We start from the raw sequence: 21,263 nt of genomic DNA, 5'->3' as shown, positions 1-21,263 counted from the left end.
CTTGCTGCCTGTATGATGCAAATTCAAAATCAAGTTTCTTCTATTAAATTCCAATGTCCATAACAATCTGGGTCATGGACATGTTAAAAGCTTGATTCCTGATATCCCCCTTCACTCAGTGAGTCTTTTGCTGGAGTAACGGATAATAGTTCCATAAGACTCACACACTTGGCTCATATTCAACTGTATTTTGTATTCTAGGCCTAATGTTTAGTACTCCTTCTTAGTTAAGATCACACAGGTTTCAACTATTTTTATCTTTGTTATATGTTTTCAACCTTAATGCATGCTGCACACAAACCACATTGTTTTGCATGTAAAATGTATAGGCTTACAACTGCTTTGCGCTTACCCAGATATTTTGGCTGCCACATTATGCTAAGCCAAGGCAAGCTTCTTCAGCTCCCTTCTCACTCACTTGGAGCTGTTTTTTTCTTGGTTAATATTCATGGTTGGTGGGGAGAGAGTCTAACCACTAGTCTTGGCTTGGATGATAGGCTACAACAAAACTTGGTGTAGCTTGAGCTGACCGTAAAAAGCATCATGGAGGAGCAAAGCTACTGTACTCTTCTCTCCATGAGATTCAATATTTGTGCAGTCTTCCTAAGATAAAATTTGGTTTAGCATGTCATGGAAGCCAGATCATTGGGTATTCTACGTGAGTCTAAATAAGTTGCAGGAACCACAACAAGCACGTTTTCCCATTCTACACAATACAGTATAGAAGTATTGTCTGCGTTTAGTCCTCTGAAAACTACCCAGGTATCACAAAAGTTATAAACATACTGGTAAATATCTTACTCTTTTCCTTAATAGAAAGTAGATTTCCAGATGCAAGTTCTTCATCACTTCATTTTCATCTGTATTTTAGAAAATCACCCCATCCTTTTGTTCTGTAACATTGAACATATGGGTATACTCTTGCAGAATGAAGCTTTTAACATGGAGTGGAAAATTATAATCTCTCTCTCTCTCTCTCTCTCTCTGTGTATGTATATGTGTATATGTGTGTGTACACACACACACACACACACACATATATAATGCACTCCTCAGAGTTTGGTCTCAAGAGCCCAAAACAAATTAGCTATTGTGTCTCTGGAAAATTGGACTCAGGAGTTCCACTAAAATAAAAGCAGTGTTTCTAAAGACTTCGCCCCAGGAGTCTAACACAAATAATCAATGTATGTAAAAAACAAAACAAAACAAAAGTTCCAGTTTTTAGACAGCACACTTTCTAATATTTAAAATAATAATATTGCTACATAAGTCTGTCTGGAACCTTCTGGTTTCAACTGGACTTTCTCAGACTCATTTCTTTCTTTCTTTTTAAATAATGTTTTTATTTAAATAATGTTTTTATTTATTTTCATGGTACTGAGTTGTATGACGTATGACTGGCTCAGTGTTCCCCGTACCTTCTCCCCCCCCCCCCCCTGTGTTTTGGTCAATGCTCTAAATTTCACCCAGGTGTTTATCTTGTGAACTGCCATGAGAGCTTGTGATGAAGGTTGGTTTTTAAATCTAATAAGTAGTAAAATAATAATAATAACTCTAAGGAAATACTATAGTATTTCACCCGGGGGGGGGGGGAATAGTTGGAAGGGTATCCTTGAAACTACCATTTGCAATGCAGACATGGGGTTTCTCATCTGCTTCTGCTAATATTGGTATCCAAATATAAATTTGTGGATTTTTTACATTCAAATACAAGGGCCAGCACCTCTACTTCTATTTGTGTGTGGTTGCTTTTGGGGTTGGTGAGAGGGTGTGTAGCACATACTACTTGTCTCCAGAGTTTCCATATCTATGTGAGATTTAATGTGTATCACTGTTGACTTTGGTTGCCCTGGGTAAAATATAGTGACTGACATATGAATACATAAATTAAAAAGTTAACATTTGGTGGTTTTGGGTTTTTTTTTTATAAAAAAAATCCATTATAAAAGCAGTTCCTATGCCTACTCTGGAGGTAACAATGGACAATTCATAATCAGAATATTGTGTTCAAATCTTTAGATTATGTTAGAATGCCATGTCTGCAGAACATGAAGTTCTTTTCATTTATTCATAAAGATTCCATACATTTGAGTACTTCCAGCCTTGTGAGGTCCAAAGGAATTTTGCAAGGAACATGTGTCTCTTGTCTTTTTGGCTATAGTATTTAGATTTTATATACATCGTTCACTTTCCCATTCCTCCAAAAATATAAGGGTACCTCTGTTCAACGTGAATGTCTTTTGTTTGGCAAATTGTGTGTCATCTTTCAGTGAATCCCAGAGCATGACTAGTTTTTTCTCCAAGCAATGGTTCTGTATTCCCATACGCTATCACAAATAGGATGAACTCTGTCTGTTCTGGGAAGCTGACCCCCAATTTCCTGTGTAGAATTACTTTCCCTGTGTGAAACTCAATTCTTACATTTTCCAAAAGGATGTGGTTTTGTTTTTTAAGATTATGAGAAATTGTGTCAGTGGCCACTTTGTCAGATTCCCTCACTAAAGATGGGAGGTGGGAAACATGACCACTTTCCTGGGTTTCTAAAAGATACAACTCTCCCTAGTAACAACACTGGAGACATTTTAACTCTTTGTCGGTAAAAAAACAGGCAGGTGTTCTTCTTATGGGAAGGATGCCCTGTGTCCACTTATCTGCCACCAAAGGTTCAAAGTAATGAGGAGGCACTTCTGGAACAAAGATAGAATTTTATAGATTTACATTCATTGAGGATTCAAACTTAATAGTCACTCGCTTAAGGCACAACACTTCATTTTAGAAATGTTACTTGAGTGGGACGCAATAGTTTCAGGCAAAAACTCTTTAAACAGAACTTTTAAACCCCAGTCAAAACACTAGTTTAAAACTAGTCTCAGGATAGACTTTTTCCAACTAAAATGGATATTTGTGTCACTGCCTAGCAAGAATCCCACAGCCCCTTCTAGGGTTTTTTCCTTAGCCCCAAGGAAGCAAATTGGGTAGCCCTCTAAAACTAATCCCAAAATCCAATGAGAACAGGTCCTTCTCATCTGAAGTTCCTAAACAAGGGTTTATCCACATTTTTCCTTTTCCCATGGCTAGAAACCAAGGATGTGACTGGGTTTTTTTCTCTCCTTTCTGTAGGAAAAGCCACTTTAGCTTTAAATAAAAAGAAATGACAATCCACAGAAAAGCTGATTGCCAGATGAATGCACTGGGTCAGAAAGGGTACACATGCACTATATGACAGACGTTCCCTCTCTAAATGTACGATTAACAGGCTATGTGAACTGAGATGCAACATTATTAATGGTACATCTACGCTGGAGGAACACAAGATGTCCTTGTGACACCTGGCAGATTTTGAGTCTGCATATCAACATGTTTCTAGAGGCTGTAACTGATCATGATATCTCCACAGATCCCAATGCTTATACCTACAGTGAGAAGTGTAACCGTTTCAGTATAAGTCTGGAAAAGATATTATTAGAAGAGTGCTTCACACCCAAGAGCTTTGATACAGCATTTTTAATCTCCTTATTTCTCATGCTGTAAATCATTGGATTGAACATGGGTGGTACAATGGTATACATCACAGTTATTGCAAAGTCCCCATTAGATGGAATTTTTGAGGGAGGCCTAAGATAAGCAAATGCTGCTGTGAAACAAAATACGGAGAAGACAACAAGGTGAGGTATGCAAGTGGAGAAGGCCTTTTTCCTTCCCTCAACAGAAGGAACTTTCAGAACCACAGTAAAGATATGTACATAAGTGACAACAATGAAGACAAAACATCCAGACATAAGTATTACACTCACTAGTATAGCTCCAACTTCCATTAGGTAGAAGTTTGAGCAGGCAAGTGTAAGTAGCTGTGGAATCTCACAGAAGAACTGATTGACAATGTTTGAGCACAAAGGAGTCACAAAAGTTGCACTAGTGTGCATGGCTGCATTGAGAAAGCCAGAGACCCACACACCAGCAACCATTTGTTTGCAGGCTGCCCTGTTCATCACCATTTCATATTGTAATGGATTGCAAATGGCAACATAGCGATCGTATGCCATGACTGTAAGAAGGGAAACATCAGACGATGAGAAAAAGAAAAATGAAAGAACTTGAGCAATACATCCAGCGTAAGATATGTGTCTGATATTCATGAGGGAATTGGCCATCGATTTAGGGATGGTGACAGAAACAGCTCCTATATCCTGTATGGCCAAGTTCATCAGAAAGAAGTACATGGGAGTGTGAAGATGGTGGTCAAAAGCTATGGCAGAGATGATGAGAAGATTCCCAAATACAATTACCATGTACAATACCAGGAACAGAGAGAAGTGTAGAATCTGCAGTTCCCGTACAGCTGAAAACTCCAGGAGTAGAAATTCCGAGATAGAGGATTCATTGCCTATCTTTGCATTCATTACTAAAATGACTGGTGCTTCTAGAAGAAAACAGGAAGACAAGCACAGGTTTAAGTCCTCTTCTAATAATCAATATTATTCATGTATGCTACTACAACGGCAAGAAAGTTATTTGCCCAAAAATTGAAAGAAAAAGAAGAATCGACAAAAGGACAATGGATACAAAAACTTATGGACTATGCAGAAGTGGCAAAATGTACTGGAAAAATAAGAAATCAAGCTAACAAACATTTTATTAAAAAATGGACTGAGGTAGGCGGAGACCTCCAAGTATCCCACCTGGGGGGAGGCGAAGCCAAGCCTGTGGTGATGGTGCCACATAGGGTCCAGGGGGCTGCATATGACCACACAAAGGGCACCCCCCATTTAATGTGGGGAGCGGTCATTATTGAATATTTATGAACAAATTGTTGTACTAAGTTGCAGTTTCATAAGAGTATATAATTAAAGTAGATGAATGAAAGAATCCGTTAAGATAATTTAGAATATGCTGGAAATAAAAATAAAAATTAAGGAACCATGGAATGTGTCGAGTTTTGAAATGATAAAATAATTTTAAAACTATTGAAATGTATATAACTGACAACCATAAATAAAAAAAATAAACTACTGCTGTTTCAAAACTAGTAGATGGTGCTGCTCACAAACTGGATCCACAACACAGTTCCCCCACCCCTGGTATGGGGGGAGTGATGCCCTTTACGCCAGAGTGACATCACGATCACCCCAGGCCTCTTTTGGCCAATTGTGATTGAGTGGGGTGGATGCTGCCACTTCTGTAGTTCTATGTCCATCTTTGGCATATTTTCTGTCTATGTGGAAGTCTGCAGAAACAATGTGGAGAGGGGAGATGCCTCTTGCCATCATCTCCATATTTACAACACACATTTTGATAATTACTTAGAATTACAGTAATACTTAAATATAGGAGGGTGATTAGGTGCCCATACAATGGGGACTAAAATTTGTGGGTTTTGTGTTAATTTCCAGTGCAATGCCCATCACAACTTGAGTCTACAATACCTTAACAGCTTGTTTCCTAACATCCCTATTTGATCAGTGAGGTCTTTGACTGAATCACTGGTAGTGGTTCCACATAGCTCAGACACAGAGCACATACTTCCCAGGAGGCATGTATTCAGTATTCTGGGCTCAATGCTTTGCAACTCCTTCCTAGTTCAGACCACAGAGGTTTCAAGTGTTTTAATCTTTGTTTTAGGTTTTTAACCTTAATGTGCGCTGTGGACAGACCACAGTCTTATAAATGTACAACTGTATAGACTCTTGGAGAGAAGCTTCCAGCTGCTTTGCTGCTCCCCAGATCTTTTTGCTGCCACACTCTGACAAGACAAGACAAGCAAAGTGCTAAAACTCTCTCCTAACTCACTAGGAGCTGCAGTGAAGGTTTGTTCTTGGTTGCAGCTCATGGTTGGTGAGGAGAGAGGCTAACCACTAGTCCTGGTTTGGATGGTGTGCAAGTCAAAACCTGGAGTAGCTTAAGATGACAGTAAAAAGGAGCACGGAGGAGCAAAGCTCCTGTAATCTTCTTACCAGGACATTGCACATTTGTGAAGTCTCACTAAGTTAAGAATTGGCTTAGCTTGTCATGGAAACCAGGCCACTGGGTTTTCTATGTGCAGTCTATATAGCTTTCAGGAGAGACCACATAACAAGCAGGATTTCACATTCTACACAATACACAATAGTTGATTTAATCCTCCAAAAACTACGCAGGTATCACTAAAGTTATAAAAATAGAAACATCTCACTCTTTTCCTTTAAATAAATTTCCAGATGAAATTTCTTTATCACTTTAAGATGTTTGGTATTCTTCTAGCCACCCATGGATCTTTTTTTTTCTTTTTCTTTTAATCTCTTCCTCCTTTTCTTCTGAGGCAGTGAAAATGTTTCTATACTCTTGCAGAATGAAGAGTTTACCATCAGGTGGAAATTTATTACTATTGTTACAGTTATGTTCCTAGGAGTTTGGTCTCAAGAGCCTCAATCAAATCAGCAATTGTGTTCCTTGTTGGTTGGACTCAGGAGCCCCACAAAAAGCAGCAGGAGGGTTTGTTAAGCCTTAGTCCCAGGAGTCCAACACAAATCCATCAAAGTATGTAAACTTCCACCTTAAACATTGCTCATGAAAATATTTAAGCTAGAATAAACCACAGACACTTAGATTTATTGATGTTCCTGTTTCTAAAAAAACCACCATATAATTTAATACTAATAATAGTGATGATGTTAATGCCATATAAGTCTTTCTGGAACCTTCTTGTTTCAACTGGACCTTCTCAGACTCATTTCTGATAGTTGTGTGAGGTATAACTAGCTCAGTGTTCCCCATGTACAGTAATTTCCCCTTACCCACTGTGTTCTCCCATTTAGGATATCTGGAGGAGATGCTGTTTATTGCATTTTAATATATGCTCATCTGAGGTCTGTATTTTATACTGTCTGAGAGCTAGTTCTTCATTAACAACATCCCTATGTGTCCCTGAGATACCATCATGCATTCAACCCTCACCTTTGGTTGCAGAGGAGTCTCTGCTCATAACCCTGATCCATATTATCATTTTTTGTCTCAGTATCCTATGTATCTGGGACTGGACACCTTCTGTTAAGTCAGAGTTAAGGTGTTAACACGCATGGTGGCCTGATCCTGAGTTTTCTATGAAACAAGAGCTCAAAAAGGGAGCTTCCCTGCTCTAAGGATGTGGCCCTGTAATTGTGTGTCAAGGCCCCTAAGGCACCCCCAAGAGAAATAAAGACACAAGGACACAGCATTTTAGGTTAATGTTAGTTTAGGCCACAACTTTATTAGTTACAGAATGTGAGCGGTATTGGCTTAGGCATTGGCAACAACAGACTACACTCCTGCCTGCCTTGCAGGAAGTCTGTAAGGGTAAACCACCAATAGGGGGAGCCCTGCTGATGCGAATCAACTTGAGCATCCCCTGGATTCCTGAAGGGATCTTGGCATGGCCCTCGCCGCTCCACAGGCTTTGGATGAGATCCATATCCCCAGATTCCTTTAACGAAATACCCTTAAGCATGGAGGGGCAGGTGATGGCTGCAACTTCCCTCCCCCACACAACACTATTCCAATGCCTAAGCACCACGTGAGCCCAAAGCGCACCACCAATACCTTCACACCTGCAACCAACCTCTTATGCCTTTGATAATATTGGCCAACCAAACATTAATTTTCTGATGCCAAATAAGGATCTGTTTTGAGTTCAAGTTCTGTCCATCCGTCTGCCCCCCCCCCCCCCCCCGCAAATACTTTATAATCTTTACTTCACTTTCTGCCTGTCCACTAGAGTGGGGCTTTTTGAGACTAGAAGTACGGTAACATGAAAAAAATTCTTAAGTACCTGTGATGCAAAATTACGGCCCATGCCTGGGGGGGGATAGCTCTCAAGTGTGACTATTTCAGGATTCTTTAGATTGAGTTAGCACAATGGTTATTTCTCCAAGCACATTAAAACTTAACTGGATTCCCTGTAAAAATACTTCAGCTAGAACAAATCATAGACACTTAGCTTGGCAAATATGTGAAGATATTTACTCACAGAGTTTCAAACCTTACATCAAGCAAATCTCTATCCATTGGCAGTACAAAAATTAAAGAAGTAAAAGTGATCTCAAAAAGTGACTCGAAAAGAAAAGAGCTTCATTTTCTTGCAAAAAGGAACATGCAATCTTTTGGTTGCATGTTAAGATCCCCAGGAGCTTCCCAATAATAAAGACACAATTGACAAGGAATTTAGCTTTAGGTTATTGGCAAAATTTTGGCCACAATTTTATTGATTACAGATAGTGAGTGGTTTGTTTAGGCGTTGGTTCCTGACTAGCTGCACCTGACCTCAGCAGGACAAGACTGACTCGGCCCCACCATATTGTCAGTACAGGTAAACACCATGGGGGAGCATTGTTATGGTCATTTGACTCAAGTTCACCCCAAAATGCTCCCAGGGACTCTTGCGTGGCCCTATCCCCCAAAAGGTGTCGACAAAAGCATGGCGAGTCCCTGGATTCCTTTAACGGAATACCTGTTGCACATTGGAGGGGCCAGGTTATCTGACCTCCCCTCCAGACCACCTTGAACCAATGCCTAACCGCCACAAAAGCATCCGCGCTCACCGCCAAAAATTACTCACACCTGCAACCAAACCTTTAACCCCTTTAGTCAGCCAAACATCATTGCATGGACAGGCGGAGTCCCCCAAACCCTGGGTGGCCCCCTTGTGGAATAACGACTCAAGACAATGTGCTATGGGATTAAAATTGGCCACAACTTTATTATGTTTCAGTTATGGGTAGACCTTGGCTCAGGCATTGGGCGTTTATCCCTCCCAGTCCCCTGCTGGGGATATGGGAAACATCAGGGTTGGGGGGGGGGAGATGGGCTGGCTCTGGAGAACATATGTTCAATCAGAGAGAGCCCGCCCCTGTTAAGCTGCCATCTCATTGGAGAGCAATGACCACCTCTAGGCATACAGCCAAAGCCTCCCCCCAAACAACCCCTTTAACGGGGAACCCTGGGATCGCCGCCGCAAAGAGGAGGGAACATGGGTCACCGCTGCACTCCCCCCCCCCCATTTAGGGAAGATAGATTAAAGGATTCCGCCAAGTTTGTGACGTTTTGCTACGGGAAAGGCAAACCTGCCAATGCAGGAGAATTCTTTCCAGCTCTCAACAGCAACCTTGACGTTGCAGTGCCCGCGTACCTGTGGAGAAAAGGTTAACCTGCAGAAGAAGTCTTAACTGAGGATGGGTAGGGTGGGAGAAGCTCTGGAGCCAACTGACGATTCCCAGGTAAGATCCTCCCCCTATTGTGTGGGCAGGTAGTCCCTCCCCCTACCTGGCTTGATCACCTTGGCAACGCCTCCCCAGGCAGGATTGGGCAACTGGCTGAGGTAGGCGGAGACCTCCAGGTATCCCACCTGGAAAAGGCAAAGCCAAGCCTGTGCTAATGGTGCCGCATAGGGTCCAGCGGGTTGTGCACGATCACGCAAAGGGTGCCTCCCATTTAATGAGGTGAGTGGTCCTTTCCAGAATCAGAAAAATGTACTCCATCTGACCTGTACAAAACCCCATCTTTGAAGGAAATGCCTGCATGGCGGATAACCGCACCTCCCAAGGCTAGGACCTTCTTAGCCACTGCACCATCCACGCACTTTCTGACCTTCTCGGTGGCAGCTGGGCAGTAGCTGCCGTGTCACACATGTCGCTGAAGCAATTGCAACCAAAATATTTTGAGTTCAGGGAGAGCTGCCATCAACTCATCCAAGTCCTCTTGCACACTGGAACGCAAACTTATGCTGAGGGAAGACGGCAAACCTTTTTGTGCAGCTGCACCACCAAGGCTGGGGGAAGACAGGTCACACTTGACTGCACCAAAGGGAGGAACTCCTCCCAAAGCATTCCCTATCTGGACATCCAGGATACGTTCACATAGGCAGGAAGGCCATGATGGCACCCCAGTCCAGACTCGTCAGCGCGCTTGCCAGCCCAGTGCATGATGCTGTGGACAACAATCCAAATGGCATCATTGGCGACGCTTCCTGATGTAACCCTTGTCAGCGTCAGACTTCCAACAAGCCTTATTCATAATCCTGTCCACTGACAGGCCCCAGTGTGCAGCCTTTGTAGCAGCACCTATTGGGAAGGAATTAGGCAGTAGGCAAGTCGCAGGCTGCAATACCTGGCGCACCTCATGAGCAAATTGATGCCTGGCTAACAGGGACCCGTTTTAGTGCTCTAGGAGTGGGCCAGCCCCCAGGGGGATGAAGAGCCCTAGGCAAGGGCCTGCCTCACCAGTGACCGGAAGCCTGATGGTGGCACCCCTGCCCACTAGGTCTGTCTTAGAGCTCCTGACTCTAACAACAAGCTCCAAAGCAGATAAGGAAAAGTCCTGAAGCAATAAGCCTCCAGATTCCCCACCCCGTGCTGGCTCCAACACAATTTCCCCAACTCTCAGTACACCAAAACTGCAATGGAATACTGAAAGGAGCCTCGCCTCAATCTTTAACCAGAGACAAGTCTTAACTTGTTGCGGATACTGCATAGAAGGTCAAAATTGACCGGTTTGCTGCCCGCTGTCCTGTGAGGTTGGAGCCTATTCCCACCTTCCAAGACCCTGTGCATGACAAACATTTCACAAAGGTCTCTGGAAAAGAAAGCTTTATTATAACAGAAATTGCAGTGGGCTGAAATCTGATAGTTTTCAGCACGTCCGATCTTCAGCAGGTGGGCCAACACTATGAACTGTGCTCAGAAACGTACTGGGAGGCAATGTAGGTCTTTCAAGACCAGTGTTGTCATTTCATCTAGGTGCTGTCACTCCTCTGAAAACCTGAATAGTCTGTTAAAATGGCTCTTTGCATGATGTGGGGTGACAGAGTAGACAGGAAACATGACCTGTTACTATCCATAAACCAGAGGATTAAGTGCTACTGAGATGTGTTCAGCCTGTTATAGGCCACTTTGAAGACCCTGCAAGTGAACAATGGGGTATAAACTTCAACATACATACATAAATGTATTATCAACATGCCATGAGATCTGACAAGCAAAAGTGTGATAGAGCTGAGCTGAAGTAATGCAAGGTGACCATTTGAAACAAGGCAGATGTTGAGTTTGAATATCTGAATCTATTAGAAAAATTTAACTTGAAATGATGCTGTGTTCCAGGAGCGCTCATTAATTTTACCTTTTCAAAACAAGCCTGGAAAATATATCCAGAGGAGATTTCCTCAAACCCAACAGTTTTGATAATGCATTTTTTATCTCCTTATTTCTCATGCTATAGATTATTGGATTGAACATGGGTGGTACAAGGCTATACATCACAGTTAATGCAAAGTCCCCATCAGATGGAGTCTTAGAGGGAGGCCTAAGGTAAGCAAAACATCCTGTGAAACAAAATACGGAGACGACAACAAGGTGAGGTATGCAAGTGGAGAACGCCTTTTTCCTTCCCTGTACAGAAGGGATTTGCAGAACTGCAGTAAAGATGTGCACATAAGTGACAACAATGAAGACAAAACATCCAAACACAACTATTATACTCACCACTATAGCTCCAATTTCCATTAGGTAGAAATTTGAGCAGGCAAGTGTAAGTAACTGTGGGATCTCACAAAAGAACTGATTGACAATGTTGGAGCAGAAAGGGGTTGCAAAAGTTGCACTTGTGTGCAAGACTGCATACAGAAGGCCAGCGACCCACACGCCAGCAACCATTTGTTTGCAGGCTGCCTTGTTCATCAACATTTCATATTGTAATGGATTGCAAATGGCAACATAGCGATCATATGCCATGACTGTAAGAAGGAAAATATCAGATGATAAGAAGAAAAGAAACAAAAGAACTTGAGCAACGCATCCAGTGTAAGAAATGTGTCTGGTATTCATGAGAGAATTCACGATGGATTTGGGGATGGTGACTGAAACAGCCCCTAGGTCCTGGATGGCCAAGTTCATCAGAAAGAAGTACATGGGAGTGTGAAGGTGGTGGTCAAAAGCTACAGCAGAGATGATGAGAAGATTCCCAAATACAGTTGCCAGATACAATGCCAGGAACAGAGAGAAGTGTAGAATCTGCAGTTCTCGTATTGCTGAGAACTCCAGGAGCAGAAATTCAGAGACAGAGGATTCATTACTTATTCTCTCCTTCATTAATAAAAATCTTCCTGTCACTGGAAGAAAACAGAAAGATAAACATTGGTTTAAGTCCTCTTGTGATAACAAATATTTACTACATTGGAAGAGGGTTTTGGGATGTTGAAGGTAAAAGAAGTGAACAAAAAAGTAGAAACAAATAGTTATTTAAATGAGAAGATAGCCTTCAACTCCATATAGATAATATATCATTATTTTAAAATAAACTTCCCATTGTTTCAAAACTAGTAGATGTTCTCAAGCTCTTGAAGTTTAATGCTGCCACTGCTAGAGGAGGAACACAGGAGTGCTACTGCCATTATTGCCATACTTGCTTAGTATATGGCAATATGCAGAGGACAGATGTACCTTGAGAGAATTCCCATATTTACAAAAGGTATTTTGATATTGTAATTCAGCATCAAAACTGAAGTAACTCTCAAATATAAGGGGATAGCTTGATGCCTATATGATGCAGATTCAAAATCAAATTTATTCTATTAAATGCAATGTCCATAACAATCTGGGTCATGTATATGTTAAAAGCTTGATTCCTAATATCCCTGTTCTTTCAATGAGGTCTTTGGCAAGAGTCACTGATAATAGTTCCATATGTCTCACACACTTGGCACATGTTATGCATGTAAAATGTAAAGGTTCAAACTGCTTTGCTCCTCCCCAGACCTTTTTGTTGCTTCCTTATGCTAAGCCAAGAAAAGGTACTTCAGCTCTCTCCTCACTCACTTGGAGCTGCAATGAAGGTTTGTTCTTGGTTGAAGTTCATGGTTGGTGAGGAGAGAGGCTAACCGCTAGTCCTGTTTTGGATGACATGCTGAAACAAAACTTGGTGCAGCTTGAGCTGACAGTAAAAAGTATCATGGAGGAGTAAAGCTACTGTGCTCTCCTCTCCATGAGGTTCCACATTTGTGCAGTCTTCCCAAGATAATATTTGGTTTAGTATGTCATGGAAACCAGGTCATTGGGTATTCTATGCAAGTCTCAATAAGTTCCAGGAGAGACCGCAACAAACAGGTTTCCTGATTCTACTCTATACACTATAGAAATATTGTCTGTGTTTACTCCTCTGAAAACTACACAGGTATCACTAAAGTTATAAACATTTAAATATCTTACTTTTTTCCTTAATGGAAAGTTGATTTCCAGATGCAATTTCTTCATCACTTTATTTTCATCTTTTTTAAAAAAGAATAAAAAATCATCCCATCCTTTTCTTCTGGAACAGCGAACCTATCTGTATACTCATGCAGAATGAAGCTTTTACCATGGGGTGGAAAATTATAACATGTGTACACACACACACACACACACACACACTCCTCAGAGTTTGGTCTCAAGAGCCCAACACAAATGATCAAGTGTGTCCCTGGAAGCTTGAACTCAGGAGTCCCACAAAAATTAAAGCAATGTTTCTAAAGACTTGGCCACATGATTCTAACACAAATAGTCTCTCTAGAACCTTCTAGAATCAGGTAGGTAGCTGTGTTGGTCTGCCATAATCGAAAGAGAAAAAAAGATTATTTAAAAAGATTATTAAAAAAAACCTTCCAAAAAAAATCCTTTTAAAGAATCAAGTCCTTAAAAAAAAAAAAGTCCTAAAACAGTCCTTAAAAGAATCCTTCCACCCAAAAAGTTCTTTTTTAAAAAACATGTCTAGTAGCAGCTTAGAAACCAACTAAGTTATTCTGGGTATAAGCTTTCGTGTGCATGCACACTTCTTCAGATACTCTGAAACAGAAGTCACCAGACCCTCATATATAGTGGGAGGGTGGGGAGGAGTATTTCTCAGAAGGGTGGTGGGAATGGGTGCTTGGCTAATGGAACCTCTGGTTTCAACTGGACTTTCTTACACTCATTTCTTTCTTTCTTTTTTGAATAACGTTTTTATTTAGTTTCATGATACAGAGAATTGTGTGATGTACGACTGGCTCAGTATTCCCCACTCCATTTCCCCCCTCTGCTGTGTTCCTCCCACTTCTGCCATTTTTTCTTCTCCTTTTCGATCTCCAGAAGAGTTGCTTTCTGTTGCATTGCAATACTTGCCTATCTGAGGTCACCTTTAGTTGTCAAGCGATCAGTGATATTATTTTTGCCTCAATCTTTTATGTAACTGAGACTGAACACCTTGTGCTACGTCAGAGTTAAGGTGCTTTGCACATTGTAGTCTGGTCCTGACTTTTCCATGAAACAGAAGCTCAGCAGGGGATCTTCCCTTTTCTGGTGATGTGGCCCTGTAATTTAGTAATGCCAAATAAGAACCTGTGTAAGTCATAGGCTTTTTTTCAGCAAATGCTTTGCAATTTTCACTTTGATTTCTGCCAGCCCACTAGACTGAAGCCTCTGTATGTGGGACTAGAGGCAACATTGAAAAAATATATATATTAAACTTCTTAAATACTTGTGATGCAATCTGAGGGTCATTATCATTCCTGAAAATCTGAGGTATCCCATGCCTGGGAAAAGATAGCTCTCAAGTACGATTCTCAATTGTGACTATTTTTGTGTAATTTTGTTGCAGAAAGAGGTTTGGAAGGGAGGTTCTTCAAACTCTCATAGTAGAGTTGATACAATTTTGTTTTTTTTGTATTATTTTATTGTTGTTAGCCACCCAGAGCCTGGCTTCGGCTGGGGAAGGCAGGATAAAAATAAAATTATTATTATTATTATAATTATAATTATAATTATTATTATTATTATTATTATTATTTCTCCAAGCACATTAAAATATACTTGGATTTACATCTGCCACCATCCACCTTTAAACAAATATTTTCCCTGAAAATACTTCAGCTATAATAAATGATAGACACTTTAGCTTAGCAAGTAGGTGAAGATATCTACTCACATAGTTTCAAAAGTTGCAGCAGGCAAATCTCCATCCATTGGAAGTAAACAAAACAAAACAAAACAAAGAAGTAAAATGTTCTAAATGACTTAAAAGGAAAATAGCTTGGTTTCATTACAGAAAGGAAGATGCAATCTTTCAGTTAGCAAAGATGCAGGCTGTAAAATCACATTTTGGGAAGATCCAGTTCACTTGGGCTCTTTTGCAGCTGGGAGCCATGCTACAACTGCAGCTTGTTCCAGGAAGCAGCAGAGTGGAGGGACAGAGACTGCTTGGAGTCTGCTAACTCCACCTACCTAGCAACTTGATGTCTGTTGGATCTAGGAAGCTTTGGATCTAGGAATTCTTTGTGTGGAATTACTTCCCCAATGTGAACTTCCTGTCTTCTATTTTGTTTTCTAAAAGGACAAGGCTTTTTATTATATTTTTAAGATTTTGAAAGATTGTGCCAGTGATCTCTGTGTCAGAGTCCCTCACCAAAGATCAGAGCTGGACAACATGATTCATTTTCTAGGTGTTTAAACAATTCAACTTTCCCAAGTAACAGTTTTAAATCTTTGTGGTAATGTGTGTTTATTTAAACTGCAGCCAGGTGTTCTACTTACAGGTATGTGAAGGAGGCCCTGTGTCCCCTTCTTGCCAACCCAGAGGTTCAAAGTAGTGAGAAGGAAGAAAAATAAACTTTTTTTAATAAATATTTTTATTCATTTTACAATACAAAATTAAAACTACATCACAAGTATTTTCCACAGATACAATCTTTTGGACTTCCCTCAGCTCTTCTGCGAATCCTCCCTTTTTATTCTTTCTTCCGCATTTCTTCATTTAATATTGCCTTTTAGTAAAAAGAACCTTCTCCTTCCCTACTCCCTTTTTTACAATATTTCTAATATTATTCTTTCACAGAGCCTCTTGCAAACCAACAAACGTTGTTTGTTTATCACATATACTTTTCAAATAATCTACAAATTTACCAAAGTCCTCGGTGAACCTATGATCCCGTAGGTTTCGGATCCTTCCTGTTACTTTATCAAGTTCTGCATAGTCCATTAATTTCATTCTCCATTCTTCCATCGTTGGTAATTCTTCTTGTTTCCATTTTTGGGCCAGTAGTATCCTTGCCGCTGTTACTGCATATAGAAAAAGTTTACAATCTTTTCTATTTATTTCATTTCCTACCATTCCTAACAAAAATGCCTCTAGTTTCTTGACAAATGTATATTTCAACATTTTTTTCAATTCATTATATATCATTTCCCAGAAGCCTTTCATCTTTTTACATTCCCACCACATATGATAAAATGTTCCTTCTTTTTCTTTACATTTCCAACATTTATTAAACACTTTATACATTCTTGCTAACTTTACTGGCGTGGAAGAAAAATAAACTTTTAATGTATTTAAACTCATTTGGGTTCCAGTTTAATGATAACTCTTTTAAGGCACAACACTTCATTTTAGACATGCTTATTTATGTGAGGCACAATATCTAGTTTCAGGCAGACACTATTTACAGAGAACTTTAAAACCTCAGTCAGCATTCTTACTGAAACCTCTTCTTAGGTTAGACAGTTTTCACCTATAATTGGCATTTGTCCTAGCAACAATCACACAGCCCCATCTAGAACTGTTTAATTCCCCCTCAGGGAATCAAATTGGTAATCCCTGTTTAACTAATTCCTAATTCCAATCAAGGCATGTCCATGTCTCCCTAGGTTCCTATCTAAATGACATACAATCCCTTTCTAGCCAATATGCAATCCCTCTATCTGTTTAACTGTCAAATTCTGCATTTGTGACTCCAGATTGGCTTTTGTTGTAAACAACTCTGACTAGTTGCTGACTCAAGGTCTGTCCATCACAATCACATTTACCTGTGCTCCTGTGTCCAGCTCTTATACCCTCACATTTGTCTCTAAGAGAGTGGTCCATTCCCTTGCACCCAGTCTGTTTTTATTACAGTAGTGATGCAAAAGCCTGTCTCTGCGTTGTCCTGTATTTTCTTCTAATCCTGCCTTAGATGGCAACATAATTTTGTAGGTTGTATTTTTGCAAGCACTGTGACACTTCCTTATCAGAGGACAGTGTTTGTTTCTATGACTGCCTCCAAACTGCATGTACTTCTCGAGATGTTAATTCACATTCCAGTAAATCTGTGAATTCCTTCCTCCCCCCCCCGCCCCAATATGTTCATCTAGGTGTCATCACTTTTGTGAAATCCTGAATACTCTGTTCAAATCACTGTTCGCATGCTGTTGGGAGACAGAGCAGAGAGGAAATATGGCCTCTTACTATCCATAAATCAGAGGATTAAGGTCTGCTGAAATGTGTTCAGCCTGCTGTAGGCCACTTTTAGAATCATGCAAGAGATCAGGGGGCTATAAGTAAGTACATAAATGGGTACATCAACAAGGCATGTGATTTGAAAAGCAAAAGCGTAAATGATCCAACTGAGCTGCATAAATGCAAGATGACCATGTGACACAGGGCAGATGTTGAATCTGCATAGCTAAATTTATCTGGAAGCTGTAACTGGCAATGATGATGTGTTTCAGGAACTCCCTTTAATTATTCTTACACACAGAGAGTTCACCTTTTCAGAACAATCCTGGAAGAAGATATATCTAGAGAAGATTGCCTCAAACCCAACAGTTTTGATAAAGCATTTTTGATCTCCTTATTTCTCATGCTATAGATTATTGGATTGAACATGGGTGGAACAAGACTATACATCACAGTTAATGCAAAGTCCCCATCAGATGGAGTCTTAGAGGGAGGCCTAAGGTAAGCAAAACATGCAGTGAAACAAAATACAGAGAAGACAACAAGGTGAGGTATGCAAGTGGAGAACGCCTTTTTCCTTCCCTGTACAGAAGGGATTTTCAGAACTGCAGTAAAGATGTGCACATAAGTGACAACAATGAAGACAGAACATCCAGACGCAACTATGGTACTCACCACTGTAGCTCCAATTTCCATTAGGTAGAAGTTTGAGCAGGCAAGTGTAAGTAACTGTGGGATCTCACAAAAGAACTGATTGACAATGTTGGAGCAGAAAGGGGTTGCAAAAGTTGCACTCGTGTGCATGACTGCATTAAAAATTGCAGCAACCCACACACCAGCAACCATTTGTTTGCAGGCTGCCCTGTTCATCACCATTTCATATTGTAATGGATTGCAAATGGCAACATAGCGATCATATGCCATGACTGTAAGAAGGAAAATATCAGTTGATAAGAAGAAAACAAATAAAAGAACTTGAGCAACACATCCAGTGTAAGAAATGTGTCTGGTATTCATGAGAGAATTCACGATGGATTTGGGGATGGTGACTGAAACAGTCCCTATGTCCTGGATGGCCAAGTTCATCAGAAAGAAGTACATGGGAGTGTGAAGGTGGTGGTCAAAAGCTATGGCAGAGATGATGAGAAGATTCCCAAATACAGTTGCCAGATACAATGCCAGGAACAGAGAGAAATGTAGAATCTGCAGTTCTCGTATTGCTGAAAACTCCAGGAGCAGAAATTCAGATTCATTGCCTATCTTTGCATTCATTACTAAAATGATTGGTGCTTCTAGAAGAAAACAGGAAGATAAGTATAGGTTTAAGTCCTCTAGTTATAACAAATATTTACTACTTTTGAAGAGGATTTTTGGATGTTGAAGGTAAAAGAAAGAAGTGAACAAAAAAGGAGAAACAATTATTTTTTATTCAAATGAGAATTTAGCTTTCAATTCCATATAGATATCATTATTTTTTTAAAAAAACTACTACTGTTTCAAAACTAGTAGACTGTGGTGTTTACAAGTTCTTGATGTTGATTGAATTCTAGAGGAGGAACACAGGAGTCCTTCTGCCATCATTTCCTTACTTGCTTTGTATGTGGAAATATGCTGAGGGCAGATGCACCTGGAGAGAATCCCCATATTTACAAAACATATTTTGATATTGTAATTCATGGTCAAAACTGAAGTAACTCTTAAATATAACTTGCTGCCTGTATGATGCAAATTCAAAATCAAGTTTCTTCTATTAAATTCCAATGTCCATAACAATCTGGGTCATGGACATGTTAAAAGCTTGATTCCTGATATCCCCCTTCACTCAGTGAGTCTTTTGCTGGAGTAACGGATAATAGTTCCATAAGACTCACACACTTGGCTCATATTCAACTGTATTTTGTATTCTAGGCCTAATGTTTAGTACTCCTTCTTAGTTAAGATCACACAGGTTTCAACTATTTTTATCTTTGTTATATGTTTTCAACCTTAATGCATGCTGCACACAAACCACATTGTTTTGCATGTAAAATGTATAGGCTTACAACTGCTTTGCGCTTACCCAGATATTTTGGCTGCCACATTATGCTAAGCCAAGGCAAGGTTCTTCAGCTCCCTTCTCACTCACTTGGAGCTGTTTTTTTCTTGGTTAATATTCATGGTTGGTGGGGAGAGAGTCTAACCACTAGTCTTGGCTTGGATGATAGGCTAAAACAAAACTTGGTGTAGCTTGAGCTGACCGTAAAAAGCATCATGGAGGAGCAAAGCTACTGTACTCTTCTCTCCATGAGATTCAATATTTGTGCAGTCTTCCTAAGATAAAATTTGGTTTAGCATGTCATGGAAGCCAGATCATTGGGTATTCTACGTGAGTCTAAATAAGTTGCAGAAACCACAATAAGCACGTTTTCCCATTCTACACAATACAGTATAGAAATATTGTCTGCGTTTAGTCCTCTGAAAACTACCCAGGTATCACAACAGTTATAAACATATACTGGTAAATATCTTACTCTTTTCCTTAATAGAAAGTAGATTTCCAGATGCAAGTTCTTCATCACTTCATTTTCATCTGTATTTTAGAAAATCACCCCATCCTTTTGTTCTGTAACATTGAACATATGGGTATACTCTTGCAGAATGAAGCTTTTAACATGGAGTGGAAAATTATAACCTCTCTCTCTCTCTGTGTGTATGTATATGTGTATATGTGTGTGTGTGTACACACACACACACACACACACACATATACACATAAACACAGAGACACACACACACACCTATATATATAATGCACTCCTCAGAGTTTGGTCTCAAGAGCCCAAAACAAATTAGCTATTGTGTCTCTGGAAAATTGGACTCAGGAGTTCCACTAAAATAAAAGCAGTGTTTCTAAAGACTTAGCCCCAGGAGTCTAACACAAATAATCAATGTATGTAAAAAACAAAACAAAACAAAAGTTCAAGTTTTTAGACAGCACACTTTCTAATATTTAAAATAATAATATTGCTACATAAGTCTGTCTGGAACCTGGTTTCAACTGGACTTTCTCAGACTCATTTCTTTCTTTCTTTTTAAATAATGTTTTTATTTAAATAATGTTTTTATTTATTTTCATGGTACTGACTTATATGACGTATGACTGGCTCAGTGTTCCCTGCACCTTCTCCCCCCCCCCCCCCCCCCCGCTGTGTTTTGGTCAATGCTCTAAATTTCACCCAGGTGTTTATCTTGTGAACTGTCATGATTGCTTGTGATGAAGGTTGGTTTTTAAATCTAATAAGTAGTAAAATAATAATAATAACTCTAAGGAAATACTATAGTATTTCACCCGGGGGGGGGGGAATAGTTGGAAGGGTATCCTTGAAACTACCATTTGCAATGCAGACATGGGGTTTCTCATCTGCTTCTGCTAATATTGGTATCCAAATATAAATTTGTGGATTTTTTACATTCAAATACAAGGGCCAGCACCTCTACTTCTATTTGTGTGTGGTTGCTTTTGGGGTTGGTGAGAGGGTGTGTAGCACATACTACTTGTCTCCAGAGTTTCCATATCTATGTGAGATTTAATGTGTATCACTGTTGACTTTGGTTGCCCTGGGTAAAATATAGTGACTGACATATGAATACATAAATTAACAAGTTAACATTTGGTTGTTGTTGTTGCTGCTGTTGTTGTTGTTTTTTTTAAAAAATCCATTATAAAAGCAGTTCCTATGACTACTCTGGAGGTAACTATGGACAATTAATAATCAGAATATTGTGTTCAAATCTTTAGACTATGTTAGCATGCCATGTCTACAGAACATGAAGTTCTTTTCATTTATTCATAAAGATTCCATACATTTCAGTACTTCCAGCCTTGTGAGGTCCAAAGGAACTTTGCAAGGAACATGTGTCACTGGTGGTCTTTTTGGCTATAATATTTAGATTTTATATACATCGTTCACTTTGCCCATACCCCCAAAAACATAAGGGTACCTCTGTTCAACGTGAATGTCTTTTGTTTGGCAAATTGTGTGTCATCTTTCAATGAATCCCAGAGC

At 39.9% G+C, this 21,263-nt stretch overlaps 3 protein-coding genes and 1 long non-coding RNA gene across 4 annotated transcripts in view; 1 reads left to right on the top strand and 3 right to left on the bottom strand.

Moving 5' to 3' along the window:
• Positions 1–21,263, top strand: part of LOC310663458 — a 143,059-nt gene that overhangs the window by 69,724 nt on the left and 52,072 nt on the right. The window lies entirely within an intron of this gene.
• Positions 3,414–4,400, bottom strand: LOC310662559 (olfactory receptor 14A16-like; the record flags this gene model as incomplete). Its single annotated transcript, XM_083409497.1, has 1 exon — positions 3,414–4,400. One exon carries the CDS (start codon positions 4,398–4,400, stop codon positions 3,414–3,416), a length of 987 nt encoding a protein of 328 aa, XP_083265623.1.
• On the bottom strand, positions 11,118–11,732 carry LOC310662558 (olfactory receptor 14A16-like; the record flags this gene model as incomplete). Its single annotated transcript, XM_083409496.1, has 1 exon — positions 11,118–11,732. The coding sequence occupies one exon, from the start codon at positions 11,730–11,732 to the stop codon at positions 11,118–11,120; it is 615 nt and encodes a 204-aa protein (XP_083265622.1).
• LOC310662557 (olfactory receptor 14A16-like) lies at positions 17,524–18,489 on the bottom strand (the record flags this gene model as incomplete). The annotated part of the gene is made up of 1 exon (XM_083409495.1): positions 17,524–18,489. The coding sequence occupies one exon, from the start codon at positions 18,487–18,489 to the stop codon at positions 17,524–17,526; it is 966 nt and encodes a 321-aa protein (XP_083265621.1).

This window comes from Podarcis tiliguerta (genome assembly GCF_965153285.1).
Source record: "Podarcis tiliguerta genome assembly, chromosome: 13".
Lineage (NCBI taxonomy): Eukaryota > Metazoa > Chordata > Lepidosauria > Squamata > Lacertidae > Podarcis > Podarcis tiliguerta.
The sequence above is the reverse complement of the archived record's forward strand: the minus strand, read 5'-3'. Positions and strand labels throughout refer to the sequence as shown.